The 21,388-nt window shown below is 43.0% G+C and overlaps 1 protein-coding gene across 5 annotated transcripts in view; it reads right to left on the bottom strand.

Annotated features, from left to right (window-relative positions):
• Window positions 1-4,335: 4,335 nt before the first annotated feature.
• LOC123999094 (ARF GTPase-activating protein GIT2-like) overlaps window positions 4,336-21,388 on the bottom strand; it is a 29,566-nt gene continuing 12,513 nt past the window's right edge. For 2 of the 5 annotated variants that reach the window (XM_046304488.1, XM_046304489.1), the window contains 12 exons: window positions 21,290-21,341; window positions 21,123-21,195; window positions 20,900-20,997; window positions 20,640-20,751; window positions 20,336-20,490; window positions 20,078-20,230; window positions 9,093-9,302; window positions 8,815-8,904; window positions 7,939-8,018; window positions 7,601-7,765; window positions 6,145-6,208; window positions 4,336-5,885 (listed from right to left, as the gene is read on the bottom strand). In XM_046304488.1, the coding sequence (XP_046160444.1) occupies window positions 5,676-5,885; window positions 6,145-6,208; window positions 7,601-7,765; window positions 7,939-8,018; window positions 8,815-8,904; window positions 9,093-9,302; window positions 20,078-20,230; window positions 20,336-20,490; window positions 20,640-20,751; window positions 20,900-20,997; window positions 21,123-21,195; window positions 21,290-21,341 (1,462 nt within the window). In that variant the 3' untranslated portion in view covers window positions 4,336-5,675. Of the gene's footprint in view, window positions 5,886-6,144; window positions 6,209-6,232; window positions 7,275-7,600; window positions 7,766-7,938; window positions 8,019-8,814; window positions 8,905-9,092; window positions 9,303-20,077; window positions 20,231-20,335; window positions 20,491-20,639; window positions 20,752-20,899; window positions 20,998-21,122; window positions 21,196-21,289; window positions 21,342-21,388 lie in introns of those variants that run through there. The other 3 variants (XM_046304491.1, XM_046304492.1, XM_046304490.1) reach the window with 2 other exon arrangements.

Below are 21,388 nucleotides of genomic sequence, written 5' to 3'. Positions count from 1 at the left end.
AAATATGAGAAGTCATTTGGAATTGAGTATGGTACTTTCAAAATTAGCAACTGGGTAACCTTTTGGGTCAGACATGGACAAACCCATGTGGGTTACATGTAGGTCCCAAATGGGTCTGAATACTTTTTAATGGGCTGTAAGTGGGCAAATCTTGTGTTATTTTTCAGGAATAAGGATTGGGACTCAATCAGGAAAACCATTTGGGTCACAAACAGGCAAACCCATGTGGGCTACAACTTGGGTACCAAATGGGCCCTGTATCAATTTTAAATGGGTTGTAAAGTGGGCTGGTGTGAATATGGTCACGGATTGTCTCTGGGTGTCTACAAGTTACCACAGCCACAATGTCAAAATTGGCTGTATCTAAAAAATATATGAAAACAAAACATTTCCTTTTTGGTCTTAATTTAAGGTTAGGGTTAGGTATAAAATCAGTTTTTCAATCTCAACTGGCAGTTTAATTAAATAGTACCCGCAAAACACCAGTCTCAACGTCAACAGTGAAGAGGCGACTCCAGGATGCTGGCCTTCTAGGCAGAGTTCCTCTGTCCAGTGTCTGTGTTCTTTTGGCCATCTTAATCTTTTATTTTGATTGGCCAGTCTGAGACATGGCTTTTTCTTTGCAACTCTGCCTAGAAGGCCAGCATCCCGGAGTCGCCTCTTCACTGTTGACTTTGAGACGGGTGTTTTGCGGGTACTATTTAATGAAGCTGCCAATTGAGGACTTATGAGGCGTCTGTTTCTCAAACTAGACACTCTAATGTACTTGTCCTCTTGCTCAGTTGTACACCGGGGCCTCCCACTACCCTTTCTATTATGGTTAGAGCCAGTTTGCAGCGTTGTACAAGATCTTCAGTTTCTTGGCATGGAATTTCTCGCATGGAACAGCCTTAATTTCTCAGAACAAGAATAGACTGACGAGATTCAGAAGAAAGGTCTTTGCTTCTGGCCATTTTGAGCCTGTAATCAAACCCACAAATGCTGATGCTCCAGATACTCAACTAGTCTAAAGAAGGCCAGATTTATTGCTTCTTTAATCAGAACAACAGTTTTCAGCTGTGCTAACATAATTGTAAAAGGGATTTCTAATGATCAATTAGCCTTTTAAAATGAAAAACTTGGATTAGCTAACACAACGTACCATTAGAACACAGGCGGGATGGTCGTTGATAAAGGGCCTCTGTACGCCTATGTAGATATTCCATTAAAATTCAGCCGTTTCCAGCTACAATAGTAATTTACAACATTAACAATGTCTACACTGTATTTCTGATTAATTTCATGTTATTTTAATGGACGAAAAATATGCTTTTCTTTCAAAAACAAGGACATTTCTAAGTGACCCCAAACTTTTGAACGGTAGTGTAATGTGGGTGTGTGCATGAGCGAGTACATGTGTGTTAAGGGGCAGAGAATCAGAGCAGGTGGTCAGTCCATTTCAAGTGTTCAACAGTCTGATGGCTTGTAAATAGAAAACTGTTGATATCAGACCTAATGATCGGATACGATCTGCCTGACTGGCTTGTGTGGGGTCCTTGATGATGCTGAGTGCCTTCCTCAGACACCGTTTCATGCAGATATTCTGGATGGGTGGGTGTACTGTCCCAATGATGTACTAGGCCATCTTCATCAACCGCTGGAGGGCCTTGCGGTCATGGATGGAGAAATTCCCGTACCAGGCCGCATTTCTTCAGGCATCTTAGAAAGTAGAGACGCTGTTGCGCCCTCTTGACAAGAGTGTGATTTTGTTAGTCCCTGACAAGTCCTTGGTGATGTGGACGCCTAAGAACTTAAAACTGTCTCTACCGAAGTCCTGTTTATGTGGATCGCGGCAAGGACACCTGTATCTTTGTAGTGACTGGGTGTATTGATACACCAACCAAAGTGTAATTAATTACTTCACCTTGCTCAAAGGAATATTCAATGTCTGCTTTTTTTTTTTACCCATCTACCAATAGGTGTGCTTCTTTGTGAGGCATTGGAAAACCTCCCTGGTCTTTGTGGTTGAATCTGTGTTTGATATTCACTGCTCGACTGTGCGACTGTACAGATAATTGTATGTGTGGGATACAGAGTCATTCAAAAATCATGTTAAACACTATTATTGCACACAGAGTGAGTCCATGCAACTTTCGTTACCTGTTAAGAACATTTTTACTCGTGAACTTATTTAGGCTTGCCATAACAAAGGGGTTAAACACATATTGACTCAAGAGTGGGTACAGTGTGCCTGGTATGCTGGCCTTCATGTGGGCCATGAACAGCCTCCCGAAGCCTTCATGATGATTGAGGTGAGCGCCATGGGGCAATAGTCATTTGGGCATGTCACTTTATTTTTCTTGGGCACTGGGATGATGGTTGTCTCCTTAAAGCAGGTGGGGACTGCAGCCTGGGGCAGGGACAGATTGAAGATGTGCAAGAAGACGCCCGCAAGCTGGTTAACACACACGCTGAGGACGCGGCCAGGGATGCTATCTGGGCCGACGGCTTTGTGAGTGTTCACTCTTCAGAGTTTTCCTAACGTCAGCCTCTGAAAATGAAAGCACCCGGTCGTCAAGAGCAGCAAGACTCTTCCTGTTTGGCTCGGTTGTCTGCATTGAAGTGAGCATAGAATGGGTTAAACTCGTCTGGGAGGGAGGCTTAGGTGGGCACCGCACAGTTGGATTTGCCTTTGTATTCTGTGATAGTCTGTAGTCCTTGCCAAATGCAATGCAAGTCTGAGAACATAAATTCAAGTTTGAGTCTGTATTGTTTTCGCGTCCCTAATGAATTTCTATTTTTTTGCAGAGTTCCTATCTGCTTGCCTTGTATGCGTTGCGTCGCATGCCAGAGTCATCAGGGTTCGTTCTGATGACATGAATGCTGCAGTACTGGCTATCAGCATTATAAGGATATCTCCATTAATCAAGGGTTTTTGGTTGGGGTATGTCCAGATTGTTATTGTGGGTACATCATCAACACATTTCCTAATGGAGCCTGTGACTGACGATGTGTATTCCACATGAAGGGTTCATATGATGGCTGCCATTTTGGTTGCAGAAAGCTGATGAATTGTTCAGGATTTGCTTGGGAAATGATTTGAGCTTCACATGCTGTAATATGTTGGGGATTTTTTTGAGTGGAATCGAACAAACTTGAGTAGAACTGATTTAAGGATTCAAGTATTTTTGGAGGAATTATAAGATTTAATATATAAAGATTGTCAAATAAAAAAACTTAAACTAACCCAAATGAAACTGAAATTTGAAATGTTGCCTCCTATACTAACTGAAATAAATACCATGTTCAATTATTGAGCTGACTAAACTCAGTTTGTTAGAACAGACTGAGCAGATACATTTAAATGACATGATCTTGAATTTATTCTGACATCTGACTGGTCAAAAAATATAAATATTTTCAAATGAAAAAAAAAAAAGCAATTAAGGTTACTGTATGTCAACTAGAGCCCATTCAAATGGTAAAGGGTCCATTTGGCTACATTTACACAGGCAACCAATTCTGATCTTTTACCCAATTATTGGCAAAAGAGCTGATCTTATTAGTAGAAAAGATCATCAGAATTGGGCTGCCTGTGTAAATGCTGCCATAGGGACCCATTTTGTAGCCCATATGGGTTTGTCCATGTCTGGCCCAAAAGGTTAACCCAACTAGGTACCAGCTAAGATGACCATAAAGACCAACATGTTGCACCAGATCAGCAGCCTAAATACGTTATGTTTTTCTTTTCACAGCAACCTATGAACAGGCTCAGATCAAACTTAAAAAGGTAGAGGAGATTTCTGATCTGCAGACATGGATGAAGAAGAGTCAACCTGACAGTAGTAACAGCGACAGCAGTACTACCAAGGGGGGTGATTTCCCTATGAATACTGTCCAGGATGTGGAGGCGATGGAGCAAAATGTACTCGACATAGCTTTCCTGAATGGAAAAAACACCTTATAGTATTTCATTAATTACACAGTTAATACAATCCCCAAAGTTGTGCATGTTAGCAATCAAGTTAAGATAATTTTGGTCAAATACTATATCCATTTGGGAGTCTTGTGGTCAATTTGCAATGTACATCCGCGAACCCTGAACATCCGCTCAAGGAAAATTGTATTTAAAAAAAAATGTAAATAAAAATATATATACACAACTAGTCAAGGTACCAGTCTGTTTAGCTATCATTTCACTCCTTGTCATGCTAAACATCTTATCTTTGGCATATGACACAGAGTACAAGTGGAATGTGTGAAGGTAAACAGACTGGTACCTCGGCCACACCACAGCACACAAATTGTGTAGCATAATAGTCAAGGTATTCATATATTTAACACAAACTGTAACAGTTGAGTTATAAAGTAAAGTTTATTACTTTAAAAAGGCAGGTATTTAAACCAAAGGCAATAACTATGACTTGTGTCGGGCTCATAACACTCAATGGCACACATAATTGATCATCACTCCCACATCCCTGGACAACACATGACTAATATAAAATAGTCCATACTACATATACAGAACCAATGCTTTTAACACATCTTAACACCGTATTAGTTGCACATGTTTGACCATTAGCAGCATAATCAAGACAATACAAGGCATGGGACACACAAAGGCATAGACTGGGTTTAGCACCACACCCACACACAGAGAGAGAGATCACGAGCACAATTTATTGCCGGTGGATATATATGGAAACACATACCACCAAGATTAAAACTTCTCGCATGTCTTCAAACAGCACGGAATATATGAGGAGACTAACTGTTAAACATACATTTTATGAAAATAAATATTTTGTTAGATAGGTGAGAGATATTGTATTCATAAATATAATATAGATTAGGGTTGTATGAATTCAGAATATGTTTGTACATTTTCATTCTTTCATAAAAAAAGACCACAAATTATAGAACTGGGGTTGGCCATTTTGAGTATCCCTTTGGGAGAGATTTAATGATATATTTTTTAAACACTAAATAAAAATGTATATTGGGCATGTGTATGAGGTACATGTATATTAGAGGTATGGCTTCACCTTCTGCTCAAACTACAAAAAGAAAAATGAAACAATGGAAAACTGGCTTGGCAGTTGTCCTCACTTTTATGGCTTTAGTATAAAACATAGAAATGGCATTCATGGAAAATACCTTGACGAAAGCCTTGTAACGGACGTATCATGACTCATGAGGCAGTATTCCACTAACTTATGTTCAAAATCCCAATGTGTTTGGCATTGAATAAGAAGTTAAAAGCTAACTGCTTAAAATGCTGTTTGAAACCTTTGGACAGTCACGTGTCATTGGTGCATAGGGAAGAGCATCAAGGACAAGCACCCCAGCAACCACAGAAATGTTTAAATGTGTAACATTGCAAAACTGTTTTGTAACTTCAATGTAACTAGCACGTCTCCAATGAGGTAAGCTCAGAGAGGCAGGTCGTCACACTCTAGCAATATTAGTATATTTAACAGACAAACCCATGGACAAATCCCTGGGTTGACCCATGTTTCGGAAGGTACATTTTCTGTAAACATTCTTCACTAGAAATCTACTATGACCAATTAAGCATTTTAAATAAAAATGGAGGCATAAAAATAATAACATAACGCAACACTGATAACTTGAAATTAGCCATAATGACATATTCAAATATCCAAGAGGGATGTTAGTCTTTGGGTTAAAAATCAGTTGCTGTTTTCTTTGGTTGTCACAGTGACGAGTTGTTTGGCAGCCTTGGCAATGTCGTAGGCGCACTGGATGACCTGCTGCGTGACTAGCTGCATGTCGGAGGGGCAAGGGTCGTGGGGCGTGGCCTTCTGGCACTCCCCCTGGAGCCGGCTGGCACTGGAGGTGAGCAGCCGCAGGGACCCTCTCACTGTGTCAGAGTACGGCCTCTGAGGAGGAGGCAGGGAGGGAGGGGTCACATACTGTTGGCAAAACATAGGCAATAAAAGGCCCTCAACACGAGAGTAATGGGCGGATTTACTGCCGTTGTGTGTGTGCTAAATTATCTGCACCCTGAAGAAAAGAGTGCAACATCTAACAGAACAACAGCTGCAAGACATTTATTTCCCATCCATGTTTACCAAACAAACCTCACTGGCTCTTGCATACAAAGGAGGTGTCTCTGTTGTTGAGGTCATCCCAGCTTACCTTAGGAAACAGAGTGGCCATCTCCCTCACAGCCACATGGATCCTTTCTGAGCATGGTACAAAGCTGAGGGGGATGGAGAAAGAGAACGTCAAGTAAGGGAGTGATCCTTTTTCCAACATAGATGTTAGTAGAAAACTCCGGCCCAGTTTTTTTTCAATAACATTGTTAAACAAATATGTAGAATACTTAGGAATGTTTACAGACGCTTGCTAAGCCCTTGACCTCCTTACTTTATGAAACACCTCTCAAAATAGCAAAGTCAGCCAGTGATATCCTGGTGGAGGTTTATTTGTGGACAAGTGAGAGAATGAGAAGCACTGACTAATAGCAACCATAAGCTCCATTTGAGTAAATTGAACACGTCTTGTATTATTCCATAGACAACAATGGAGGCTGTTAAGCCATGACAATATCAACAATGAATGACAAAACACATGGCTTAAAAAGTAGGTCATGAAATACATCATAACTTTCACTGTTTCAAATCAATAACAATGCCTCCGTTATAACCCAGTAACTAAGTGACTGAGAGGACGCATACAAATTGGCAGGTGTTCTTTGGTCACCAGCTAGAGTGAGGTTTGGTACACAAGCACAAAAGCTAAGCAAATACCACACAGCTTTAGTCAAAGGGGGGCCAATAGTGAGGGTTTGTGTTAAAGACAACACAATCAAGTGGACTGTATGAATGCCAGTGTGAAAATGTCTCTATTTTTTAATTATTTTTTAAACATAGAACATAAATCCAAGATTGAGAGCACAAATATTAACCAAACAGACAAATATAGATAAGGATAGCCTGTGTGTTGACATGTAGAAGCCCTGTTGTAGGCCTATATTTGGCATTCCATAAGGGAATCTTTGTTTTCTGCCAGCTGCGTTTGACACAAGCCCTGCCCCTCAGCACACAGACAGAGGAGACCGTGACAGTGCCTGGGAGACAGGGACAGAGGCCAGAGTACCAGGAGCCAGGGAGGGTCTCTTCAGCACTCTCAGAGCAGGGCAGCAGGGTAGAGAGACAGCCCTGTTAGAGCAGGGCATCAGGCTGTAGAGACAGACACGTCCGCGGCCACCCCCCTCACAGCAGGGCAGCAGGCCAGAGAAGCAACCTAGACTGCCTGGCCTGGAGCTAGCCCACACCGTGAGGAAGGAAGTCAGACAGACAGGAAAACACAGGGAGGGGAGGACAGTGGGGGAATACAGGATAGTGAAAACAGAACTCAGGAGAACAGAAAGATAGAAAAACGAGATACATCCTCTAAAAAACAATGACTGTAGTAGGTTGAAAGACAGGTGCTGGAAGGTTGGATGAAGGATCAATATATAGACAGCATCATTTCCTATATTTTGAACTGTAAGGGCAAGTTCCACATGAACACACAACCTTTAAGTCAACAGACCTTTTCTCTAACTGCTGATTGGTGTTTTCTGTGTTCTTATGACCCCTGACCTTACCTCTCATGTTTGTTCTCCTGTGCGGCCCTCAGCAGCTCCTGGATGTTCTTGGTGATCTGCTCTGTCTTACAGATGACGTCCTCGGTGAATGGTAGGGTGGAGTCTGCCTCAGTCTCATCCTCCCCCTGATCTGATGTACTGCCGTCCCCCAGCCAACTGCTGTTCCTGCTCAGATTGCAATGGGAGAGGAGAGGTTACAGGGTAAGGAGCTCCCTCACTTGTGGATCGCTTTGTATAGGATTCACTGCCACATGATTAAGTTCCTACATTTCACATACAGTATATTTCTCAAATATACAATATTTTTTTACTATAGAGATTTTAATCAAAAGTCCTACCCGGACTCCTCCAGTCCGGAGTGGTTTGGTGTGTTGTCATAGTCACTCTCCAGCATGCTCTGTCCCTCTAGGCTGCAACCCTACAATGGGAGGAATGATACAGTAAGCTTCCAGACAACTGTTGAATCTGGAGAGAGCATCTGAACAGCAGTACGGACATGTTACAGAGTTCTGAATGTGCTTGATGAAGCATACGTGCCAGAATCATGCTCTCTGAACCTAAAAAGCCATTTCATATTAAAACAGACCTCAATTGGTTTCAAAGCAGAAAGTAAAAAGATGTAGGAAGTTTGAAACCAGGGACCAGCTCCGTGTGGCATTAAGCAGTAGGTACAGCAGTGGGTGCTGTTAGTGCAAGCTTAAGATCAAGACATTCTGCTGTACGGGTAAAGGCTTCAGTACAGATGGTTCTCTACCAGTATGGCTGGTAAATAATACTATTCACACTATCATGAACCATATATCAATTTGTATTCCTTGTCTGTTTCAACACCACTGTAGCCTTCTGACAGGATGTATGTTTCGGAAACATCATACCGTACATGTAGTGCTTTGGGGCCTTTGAAAACACACTGATGGCAAACACCCATGTTTAGTGCTGGCATACACAAAAAATCATGTTTTTCAGGTACACTACACAACAGTGCTGGCTGGGGGAACAAGGTTCAATGAAGAACAGTAGCAGCAGCATGGTGGTGTATGCAGCCAGGCAATGCTGAGAGGAGATGCAGTGAGGTACAGGAGCAGTTGAAGGACAGAGGGAAGGAGGAGGTAAAGGAGGACAGGAACAGTAGTGGACAAGCAGAGGGGATAGTCCACCCCTTCCCCTGGGGCTGCTGCCCCCACCCTCTCTTGAGGGGAGATTAATTACTTAACCCTTCGAGCTCTTTCATCCCGCGACCAGGACAGGGAGGAGGGGAAGGTAGGGAGGGAGGATGAGGCGGTCCCCAAAGGACCCCTCCCAATCTAGAAAGGGGTCAAATCAAGTTTACACATAAAGGGAGTTGACTATATTCTAGAGGATGATGGGGGAGGAGATAAATTCACAAACAAAAACTGAATTACCGCAGACCAAAACTGCTGACAGCACCGGTCCACTGTGACTGTCCTAGAACAGTCCAGGAGGGAGTGGTGTGAGTGGTCTCTGTACTTACGTTTGTAGGGAGGGGCTGTATGGTGAGGCCGTCGGCACGGCAAGGAGGGTCACCCCTGTGGGGGTACTGCCTCATGCCCGAGCCTGTCTCGTACATGGACATGGGGCGGCCTCCGTGGACAGGGGGGTGGCCAGAGGGGTCCGGAGGTTGTTGCGAGCCCCTGGGGGCCTGCCATTGCAGGGTTGAGTTCTCAGTCTGCAGGGAGTTCAGCTGCAGGGGACAACAGTTCAGAACATCAGCTTTATATCTGTGTAATAACTTAAATAACAGCCTATGGGTGAAACCTAGGGTGACCATAACATGGAGGATGTGATAGTATCAGTGCTGGTTTAGATGGAGACAAATCTCTCCTTCCAGACTGTAAAAAAGGGAACCCATCCCTGTAGAAAAAGGGAACCATGGCCAGCCAGAAAGCACAGCTGCACTTCCACTAGAAAAAAATCTTGGTCGATCTAGATTTGTCTGTTCTTTCGACCAATCGATTGGTTGAACCTTTCCCTTATAAAAGACCCACCCACCACGTGTTTTAATATAAATCAACTTAGAAAAGCTCAGTAGCCTACATATAATGCTTTAACCACACTGTGATTAAATAATTAAGACACAAATGACTCAAGAGCCAGGCCATCCTCCAGCTGCTGCTGGCCTTCGCATATTCTGCCATTAAGCTCCTGAAGTTGCAGGGAGATAATAGGCTACACCAGAGGTTGTCCATTTGGAGAGCCAATTCATCTTCCCATTTCTACCAATCTGCATGCCAGTAATAAAGTCTTCATCTCAAATTCATTGTGGTTAATCAAAATTCTAAAAAAAAAAGTCACAGTACCCCCCTGTATATAGTATCGCTATTGTTATTTCACTGCTGCTCTTTAATTACTTGTTACTTTTATTTATTTTTCTTATCCTTATTTTCTTAAATTGCATTGTTGGTTAGGGGCTTGTAAGTAAGCATTTCACTGTAAGGTCTACTGCACCTGTTGTATTCAGCGCATGTGACTAATACAATTTGATTTGATTTTGAACTTGTATTGCCAACTATGTAAAAAATACCCTCCATGAAGCCAACAAATAAAAACATAGCAGCCCGCAGGTAGAAAATATTGTGATTAAAATATCATATAAAAGCACACTGGCTAAGCATGGCCTGTCTGCAAGGAACTTGAAACAGTGTATGAACTATTAACTTGGGTCTGGCCTGAAGCTAGCAAGAGCAACATTGTATAAAATATACTGGGTCCTTAGAGTTTCCCATGCCAGTTAGTGCCGGACAGACATAGCTGAAGGCTATTTGCGCAAGGGATATAAAGTAATCAGTTAGGCCTATTTTATGACGTTTCCACGGGATCAGAACATGACATTTTTCGCCCCTTTCACGCCGAGTGTTTATTCGAAAGAGACCTGAAAACGTTGTTCAAATAGGCTACGATGAGTAACTATTGTCATTCTCAATGGATGTAAAAATAGACTTAATTTACTTGCCGTTTGAGGTGAAGAAAAAATTACTAAGAGAAGATATGTGAAAATGCTGCCCCCTTCGGATGAAAAGCATGCCCAGAGTAAACTGCCTGCTACTCAGGCCCAGAAGCTAAGATATGCATATTATTATTTGATTTGGATAGAAAACACTGAAGTTTCTAAAACTGTTTGAATTATGTCTGAGTATAACAGAACTCATATGGCAGGCAAAAACCTGAGAAAAATCCAACCAGTGGGAAATCTGAGGTTTGTAGTTTTTCAACTCATTGCCTTTCTAATATACAGTGTAAATTGGGTCATATTGCACTTCCTAAGGCTTCCACTAGATGTCAACAGTCTTTAAAACCTTGTTTCAGGTTTCTACTGTGAAGGGGAAGAGAATAAGAGCTGATTGACTAAGAGGTCTAAGAGGTCCATGAGCTCAGTCACGCGTGTGTCCGTGAGAGTGACCTGCGTTCCATTGCATTTCTAAAGACAAAGGAATTGTCCGGTTGAAACATTATTGAAGATTTATGTTAAAAACATGCTAAGGATTGATTCTATACATCATTTGACATGTTTCTACGAACTGTAATAACACTTTTTGGACTTTGTCTGAACTTTCGCCTGGACTTGCCCGCGCCTCGTGAGTTTGGATTTGTGAACTAAATGAGCTAACAAAAGTTATTTGGACATAAATGGACTTTATCAAACAAAAAACAAACAATTTTTGTGGAACTGGGATTCCTGGGAGTGCATTCTGATGAAGATCAAAGGTAAGGGAATGTTATTTCTATTTCTGACTTCTGTTGACTCCACAACATGGCGGGTATCTGTATGGCTTGTTTTTGTGTCTGAGCGCTGTACTCAGATTATTGCATGGTGTGCTTTTTTCATAAAGCTTTTTTGAAATCCGACACAGCGGTTGCATTGAGGAGAAGTATATCTTTAATTCACTTGTATCTTTATTCAAAGTTTATGATGACTATTTCTGTAAATTGATGTGGCTCTCTGCAAATTCGCCGGATGTTTTCGAGGCACAACATTACTGAACATAACGCGCCAATGTAAACAGATTTTTGGATATAAATATGAACTTTATCCAACAAAACATACATGTATTGTGTAACATGAAGTCCTATGAGTGCCATCTGATGAAGATCATCAAATGTTAGTGATTTATTTTATCTCTATTTCTGCTTTTTGTGACTCCTCTCTGTGGCTGAAAAAAATGGCTGTATGTTCTTTTGTGACTAGGCTCTGAACTAACAATCATATGGTGTGCTTTCGCTGTAAAGCATTTTTGAAATTGGACACGATGGGTAGATTAACAAGAAGTGAAGCTTTAATTTGGTGTTTACCCTTGTGAATGTATGGAAGTTAAATATTTCAAAGAAATATTTTTGAATTTCGCGCTCCTCGGATGTTGTCGAGGGGTTCTGCTAGCCTTATTAAGATAATCAGATCTGCAAATGGGCACATTTATAGGCCTACATTTGCGCGCAGGTTAGGTAGCCTATGCGTACTACTATGCATAATCAGGTGCGTGTCCTTACTCAACATTGACAAGAGCGCTACAAACAAAAGACAATTAATAACTTGACAACACGTAAATGGAATGAAATTAACCAAAACTTGTTCCACACAAGTGTAGCCTAGCTTGAGCGGTCCGCAAACAAAGTGTCCACTCCAACAATGAGAACGGTAAAAGACTGTTGTAATAATAATATTGAATGCAAAAAAATACTGCAACCAAACAGACATTGTAGATTAGAAATGATGGGAATTCAATGGTAAATGTACTACTGGTGAGCCATCCACACGGCCTCCACAATGGATTAGTCCACTGAGACAGGCGTGAATCTGACAGGTGTCTCTTGAGCCATAATATATATACAGTGCCAGTCAAAAGTAAGGGGGCTCTCGAGTGGCGCACCGTCTAAGGCACTGCATCTCAGTGCTAGAGGCGTCATTACAGACCCTGGTTTGATTCTAGGCTGTATCACAACCGGTCGTGATTGGGAGGCCCATAGGGCGGCACACAATTGGCCCAGCGTCGTCCTGGTTAAGGTTTGGCCGTCATTGTAAATGAGAACGTTCTTAACCTCTTCAGTCGACCCTCTACTTTTTCGAACATTCTGTTAAAAATCGCGCAACATTTCAGCGCCCTGCTACTCAGGCCAGGAATATAGTATATGCATATGATTAGTATGTGTGGATAGAAAACACTCAGACGTTTATAAAACTGGTTAAATAACGGCTGTGACTATAACAGAACGTGCGTTTCATCGAAAAGTGCAGGAAAATCTAATCACTGAAAATGGAAATAACTATCCTTGCGCTACTTCCAGGAATTGTTCAAAGTGAACCGAATTACATGAGGCCGAGGTTGCAGTGCCTACAGCTTCCACACGATGTCTTGAGTCTTGTCATTTGAGTCGGCTTTGATTCTTGGTCAAACCGAATCAAGGGAACCGATTCCCTCCGGTCTCCGACCGGATGTTTTGGTCGAGCACTCTCCAGACATTTTTTCGAGACGGACAGCTATAGAATTTACATCACCTCCTGATGAATTTTATCGCTTATTAACGTGTACTAATACCTAAAGTTGCATTACAAAAGTATTTCGAAGTGTTTTGTGAAAGTTTATCATCGACTTTTTGAATTTTAAAAAATGACGTTACGTTATGAAACGCTATTTTTTCCGTTTATCACACAGTCTTCATAGATCGATATCTAGGCTATATATGGACCAATTTAATCGGAAAAAAAGACCCAATAGTGATTATGGGACATCTAGGAGTGCCAACAAAGAAGATGGTCAAAGGTAATGAATGTTTTACATTTTATTTGTGCGGTTTGTGTATCGACGACTATGCTAATTATTTTGTTTACGTCCCCTGCGGGTCTTTTGGGGTGTTACATGCTATCAGATAATAGCTTCTCATGCTTTCGCCGAAAGCATTTTAAAAATCAAGACTTGTTGCCTGGATTCACAACGAGTGTAGCTTTAATTCAATACCCTGCATGTGTATTTTAATGAACGTTTGAGTTTTTAACTAATACTATTAGCATTTAGCCTAGCGCATTTGCATTTCCGGAGCTCTAGATGGGACGCCTGCGTGCCAGGTAGGAGCAAGAGGTTAACTGACTTGCCTAGTTAAATAAAGGTTCAATAAAAATATTAAAAAGTTGACACACCCTACTCATTCAAGGGTTTTTCTTTATTTTTTTACTATTTTCTACATTGTAGAATAATAGTGAAGACATCACAACTATTAAATAACACACATGGAATCATGTAGTAACCAAAAAAGTGTTATACAAATCAAAATATATTTTACATTCTTCAAAGTTGCCACCCTTTGCCTTGACAGCTTTACACAAGCTTGGCATTCTCTCAACCAGCTTCAACTGGAATGCTATTCCAACAGTCTTGAAGGAGTTCCCACATATTCTGAGCATTTGTTGGCTGCTTTTCCGTCACTCTGTGGTCCAACTCATCCCAAACCATCTCAATTGGGTTGAGGTCGGGTGATTGTGGAGGCCAGGTCATCTGATGTAGCATTCCACCACTCTCCTTTTCAACAGGACAATGACCCGAAACACACCACCAGGCTGCGTAATGGCTATTCTGGTTAGAGACAGTTTGCGGTGTTCTGTGAAGGAAGTAGTACACAGTGTTGTGCAGAGATCTTCAGTTTCTTGGTAATTTCTCGCATGGAATAGTCTTCATTTCTCAGAACAAGAATAGACTGACGAGTTTCAGAAGAAAGTTATTTGCTTCTGGCCATTTTGAGCCTGTAATCAAACCCACAAATGCTGATGCTCAAGATACTCAACTAGTCTAAAGGTGGCCAGTTTTATTGCTCATGTAATTAGCACAACAGTTTTCAGCTGTGCTAACAATTGCAAAAGGGTTTTCTAATGATCAATTAGCCTTTTAAAATTATAAACTTGGATTAGCTAACACAACATGCCATTGTGGTTGCTGATAATGGGCCTATGTAGATTTTCCATTAAAGAAAACTGACATTCCAAGCTACAATAGTCATTTACAACATTACCAATGTCTACACTGTATTTCTGATCAATTTGATGTTATTGTAATGGACCAAAAAATGTGCTTTTCTTTCAAAAACTAGGACATGTCTAAGAGAATCCAAACTTTTGAACGGTAATGTGTGTATATATACAGTTGAAATCAGAAGTTCACATACACTTACTCATTAAAACTTGTTTTTCAACCTCTTCACAACTTTCTTGTTAATAACCTATAGTTTTGGCAAGTCGGTTAGGACATCTACTTTGTGCATGACAAGTCATTTTTCCAACAATTGTTTACAGACAGATTATTTCACTTATTCACTGTATCATAATTCCAGTGGGTCAGAAGTTTACACACACTAAGTTGACTGTGCCTTTAAACAGCATGAAAAATTCCAGAAAATGATATAATGGCTTTAGAAGCTTCTGATAAATGATGTTAATTAGCCTGAGTGAATTGGAGGTGTACCTGTGGATGTATTTCTTAAGGCCCGCCTTCAAACTCAGTGCCTCTTTGCATGACATCATGGGAAAATCAAAAGAAATATGCCAAGACCACAGAAAGAAAAATGGTAGACCTCCACAAGTCTGGTTCATCATTGGGAGTAATTTCCAAATGCCTGAAGGTACCACGTTCATCTGTACAAACAATAGTACGCAAGTATAAACACCATGGGACCACGCAGCCATCATACAAATTTCCTAGATGGCGTAGCAGTGTAGGCGTGTTTTGTTCGTCCTCTCGTGTACTTTTGTATATATTTCCCCCCCCCAAAATTCTCTCTCTTTTTGATTTTTAATTCAATTATACGGTCTGGTAACCTGCCTCACCCAATGTGATATGGAATAACTATTATCTTTTACTTTGGAACACATTCAAGAACCTCCAGAAGCTAACCAGCTAATTAGCTACAAGCTATTTAGTCATTTTTAGCCACTGCTAGCGGCTTTTACCTTCTGCACAGACGCCAGCCCTGTTCTTAGCCTGGATATTACTCGCCAATCTACCAGTATCGGACTATCTCTCCACAACAACGCCGGATTCCTGCCGTAATTCCTGAGCCACTACTTCTGATCCTCACAGCTAGCTCACAGCTAGCTAGCTCACAGCTATTCCTTGTCCCCAACGCTCTAGGCGACCAGTTTTGATAGCCTTTAGACGCACCTTCACCCTACTCTGTTCCCCGGGTGATGTGGAGGTAAACACAGGCCCTGCATGTCCCCAGGCACCCTCATTTGTTGACTTCTGTGATCGAAAAAGCCTTGGTCGTGTCTGAATCCTGGCTTAGGAAGGCCACCAAAAATTCCATACCCAACTATAACACTTTCCATCAAGATAGAACTGCCAAAGGGGGAAGTGTTGCAATCTACTGCAGAGATAGCCTGCAAAGTTCTGTCATACTTTCCAAGTCTATGCCCAAACAGTTCAAACTCCTAATTTTAAAAATTAATCTCTCCAGAAATAAGTCTCTCACTGTTGCCGCCTGCTACCGGACCCCCTCAGCTCCCAGCTGTGCCCTGGACACCATCTGTGCATTGATCGCCCCCCATTTAGCTTCAGAGTTTGTTCTGTTAGGTGACCTAAATTGGGATATGCTTAACACCCCGGCAGTCCTACAATCAAAGCTAGATGCCCTCAATCTCACACAAATCATCAAGGAACCCACCAGGTACAACCCTAAATTCATAAACATGGGCATAGACATTATTCTGACCATCTTGCCCTCCAAATACACCTCTGCTGTCTTCAATCAGGATCTCAGCAATCACTGCCTCATTGCCTGTATCTGCTACGGGTCCGCGGTCAAATGACCACTCCTCGTCACTGTCAAACGCTCCATAAAACCCTTCTGCGAGCAGGCCTTTCTAATCGACCTGGCCCGGGTATCCTGGAAGGATATTGACCTCATCCCGTCAGTTGACGATGCCTGGTCATTCTTTAAAAGTAACTTCTTCACCATCTTAGACAAGCATGCTCCGTTCAAAAAATGCAGAACTAAGAACAGATACAGCCCTTGGTTCACTCCAGACCTGACTGCCCTCGACCAGCACAAAAACATCCTGTGGCGGACTGCAATAGCATCGAATAGTCCCCGCGATATGCAACTGTTCAGGGAAGTCAGGAACCAATACACGCAGTCAGTCAGGAAAGCAAAGGCCAGCTTTTTCAAGCAGAAATGTGCATCCTTCAGCTCTAACTCCAAAAAGTTCTAGGAAGTCCATGGAGAACAAGAGCACCTCCTCCCAGCTGCCCACTGCACTGAGGCTAGGTAACACGGTCACCACCGATAAATCCGTGATAATTGAAAACTTCAACAAGCATTTCTCAACGGCTGGCCATGCCTTCCTCCTGGCTACTCCAACCTCTGCCAACAGCTCCGCTCCGCCCCCCCCTCCCGCAGCTACTCGCCCAAGCCTCCCCAGCTTCTCCTTTACCCAAATCCAGATAGCAGATGTTCTGAAAGAGCTGCAAAACCTGGACCCGTACAAATCAGCTGGGCTTGACAATCTGGAGCCTCTATTTCTGAAACTGTCCGCCGCCATTGTCGCAACCCCTATTTACCAGCCTGTTCAACCTCTCCTTCGTATCATCTGAGATCCCCAAGGATTGGAAAGCTGCCGCGGTCATCCCCCTCTTCAAAGGGGGAGACACCCTGGACCCAAACTGTTACAGACCTATATCCATCCTGCCCTGCCTATCTAAGGTCTTCGAAAGCAAAGTCAACAAACAGATCACTGACCATCTCGAATCCCACCGTACCTTCTCCGCTGTGCAATCCGGTTTCCGAGCCGGTCACGGGTGCACCTCAGCCACGCTCAAGGTACTAAACGATATCATAACCGCCATCGATAAAAGACAGCTGTCTTCATCGACCTGGCCAAGGCTTTCGACTCTGTCAATCACCATATTCTTATCGGCAGACTGGTTCACCAACTACTTTGCAGACAGAGTTCAGTGTGTCAAATCGGAGGGCATGTTGTCTGGTCCTCTGGCAGTCTCTATGGGGGTACCACAGGGTTCAATTCTTGGGCCGAATCTATTCTCTGTATATATCAGAAAATATATTGTACTTCCGGCGCCGACAGAGATGGCCGCCCCGCTTCGCGTTCCTAGGAAACTATGCAGTTTTTGTTTTTTTACGTGTTATTTCTTACATTGGTACCCCAGGTCATCTTAGGTTTCATTACATACAGTCGAGAAGAACTACTGAACTACCATCAGTACGACCAAGAATATGACTTTCGCGAAGAGGATCCTGTGTTCTGCCTTTCACCCAGGACAACGGAATGGATCCCAGCCGGCGACCCCAAAAACGACTTCGAAAAAGGGGAAAACGAAGCGGTCTTCTGGTCAGACTCTGGAGACGGGCACATCGTGCACCACTCCCTAGCATTCTCCTCGCCAAAGTCCAGTCTCTTGACAACAAGGTTGATGAAATCTGAGTAGCATTCCAGAGGGACATCAGAGACTGTAACGTTCTTTGCTTTACGGAAACATGGCTCACTGGAGAGATGCTATCGGAGACGGTGCAGCCAGCTGGTTTCTCCACGCATCACGCCGACAGAAACAAACATATTTCTGGTATGAAGAGGGGCGGGGGCGTATGCTTTATGGTTAACGTGACGTGGTGTGGCCACAACAACATACAGGAACTCAAGTCCTTCTGTTCACCTGATTTAGAAATCATCACAATCAAATGTAGACCGCATTATCTACCAAGGGAATTCTCTTCGATTATAATCACAGCCGTATATATCCCCCCCCCAAGCAGACACATCGATGGCTCTGAACGAACTTTATATGACTCTTTACAAACTGGAATCCATATATCCGGAGGCTGCATTCATTGTAGCTGGGGCAACCAGGGCTGGAAAAACCTTGGATCATTGCTATTCCAACTTCCGTGATGCATATAAGGCCCTGCCCCACCCTCCTTTCGGAAAAGCTGACCACGACTCCATTTTGTTGATCCCTGCCTACAGACAGAAACTAAAACAAGAAGCTGAGGTCTGTTCAACGCTGGTTCGACCAATCTGATTCCACACTCCAAGACTGCTTCCATCACGTGGACTGGGATATGTTCCGTATTGCGTCAGACGACAACATTGACGAATACTCTGATTCGGTGTGCGAGTTCATTAGAACGTGCGTTGAAGATGTCCCATAGCAACGATTAAAACATTCCCTAACCAGAAACCGTGGATTGATGGCAGCATTCGCGCGAAACTGAAAGCGCGAACCACTGCTTTTAATCAGGGCAAGGTGACTGGAAACATGACCGAATACAAACAGTGTAACTATTCCCTCCGCAAGGCAATCAAACAAGCTAAGCGTCAGTATAGAGGCAAAGTAGAATCTCAACTCAGACACAAGAGGTATGTGGCAGGGTCTACAGTCAATCACGGATTACAAAAAGAAAACCAGCACAGTCACGGACCAGGATGTCTTGCTCCCAGGCAGACTAAATAACTTTTTTGCCCGCTTTGAGGACAATACAGTGCAGTGCCACTGACACTGCCCGCAACTAAAACATGCGGACTCTCCTTTTAAACGTGTCAACCCTCGCAAGGCTGCAGGCCCAGACGGCATCCCCAGCCGCGCCCTCAGAGCATGTGCAGACCAGCTGGCAGGTGTGTTTATGGACATATTCAATCAATCCCTATCCCAGTCAGTTGTTCCCACATGCTTCAAGAGGGCCACCATTGTTCCTGTTCCCAAGAAAGCTAAGGTAACTGAGCTAAACGACTACCGCCCCGTAGCACTCACTTCAGTCATCATGAAGTGTTTTGAGAGACTAGTCAAGGACCATATCACCTCCACCCTACCTGACACCCTAGACCCACTCCAATTTGCTTACCGCCCAAATAGGTCCACAGACGATGCAATCTCAACCACACTGCACACTGCCCTAACCCATCTGGACAAGAGGAATACCTATGTGAGAATGTTGTTCATCGACTTCAGCTCGGCATTTAACACCATAGTGCCCTCCAAGCTCATCATCAAGCTCGAGACCCTGGGTCTCGACCCCGCCCTGTGCAACTGGGTACTGGACTTCCTGACGGGCCGCCCCCAGGTGGTGAGGGTAGGCAACAACATCTCCACCCCGCTGATCCTAAACACTGGGGCCCCACAAGGGTGCGTTCTGAGCCCTCTCATGTACTCCCTGTTCCAAAATGCTGTAAAACAGGTCACCCACTCTCTCTTCCTCTATGCTCTTCCTCGCGCTCTCTCTCTATGCTCTCTCGTGAGGAAGAGCATGAGGAAGAGCATAGAGAGAGAGAGAGCGAGGAAGAGCATAGAGAGAGAGTGAGGAAGAACAAATAGAGCGAGAGAGAACTGCTCCATTGTTGTGTTGGTCCTGCTCATGTCAGTGCAAAAAAGGGCAAGTGCAAGTACCAGCCAAATGTTTGGACACCAACTCATTCCAGACTTACTGTGGGAACAGTTAGTTGTTATAATGCTCAAGTCATAAACATACCTTGCTCTGCATCATCCGGATCTCCTCACTCAGGTGACAGTTGACCTTGAGCAGCTGCTGTATCTTGGCCTCGGAGGCTGTGAGGGCGCTCTTCACCTCCATGAACTCCTGTACTGTGATGGGTCCATCAGACAGGTCAGACGACTCCGAGCTCTGAAGCATGGGGAAGCAGGATGGAACGGAGAGTTGAATGGCTAAGCCGATCCAATGTGAATGGTAATGAAAAACTATATTAAAAAACTACAAATATGGTGATACCTTGGTCCTGTCATCTTTCCCATTCTTCCCAGAGGCGGGTTCCCGCTCTGGATCTTCATCTGACGCCACACTGTCATAATCTGGTTGGTCTTCATTATCCTGGTTATCACTCCCATGACGGCTGCCGATTCCCTTCAGGATGAGCTCTATGTCCTCTGAGGAGAGAGAGCAACAGTCTGGTGAGTGGACCACGCAACAACCATGCCCTAGTGGGTACAGTAATGAGCTTTGTTCTAATCAGGTGCTGGATCAAATCAGAAATAGCCCATTTGAATAAATGTAGCTTCAGATTACTGTACTATACCTCTGGGACTTTCACAGGAGTTCCCCCGTTGCCGACGTTTGGCATCAGTTAAAATATCAATGACGAGTGTTGAAAATTCATGTGCATTGAACCTTGCTAGCTTCTGTCTGCCCTGCAAAACAAATGACAAGACAATATTATGAAGCAGCAGTGCTGAAAGTGTAGGCTCTTCAATCAAATGCATAACATTTACCTAAAGGCTTGGGAAAGAGACCAACCAAATTTGATATAATGTTGAAAGACATTTTTATGTGACTTGCCTGGTTCCTGGTGGATGAGTATTCGGGGTTGACAGGGAGGAAAGGCACCAAAGTTGTATCTGTTACCAGAGTGCTGTGGTTCTGAGTCACGAGCCACACTGATACAGCAAAGACAGAACAGAAATAAAAATGATTTGTTTTGTTAAAATCACACTAATAATCTATTAAAACACCTATTGATACCTTTATCAAACACTACAAACATGTCAAATGTCAGTTCAACCTGCATCAGTTTCTCTTCTGTCCACTTCATCATAAACGTCCATGGCAAGCTCTTCAAACTGATGGTTAGTGAGCTGAAATCACAAGCCACAGTAAAATCGCATCACCGGTATGTCGAAAAGGACCATAATAAAACCATGTTTGGAAAAAATATATACGGTCACTCACAGACTGGAGTTTTTTTTTTGCAGCTTTTGCAAATTCTGACAAATCCAGACTGCTGTAGACATAAAAAATAAAATATATACAGTGACTAACTACATTTTG

This window comes from Oncorhynchus gorbuscha, linkage group LG16 (genome assembly GCF_021184085.1).
Source record: "Oncorhynchus gorbuscha isolate QuinsamMale2020 ecotype Even-year linkage group LG16, OgorEven_v1.0, whole genome shotgun sequence".
NCBI classification, from domain to species: Eukaryota; Metazoa; Chordata; class Actinopteri; order Salmoniformes; family Salmonidae; genus Oncorhynchus; species Oncorhynchus gorbuscha.
This window is presented reverse-complemented; position numbering and strand designations above follow the sequence as displayed.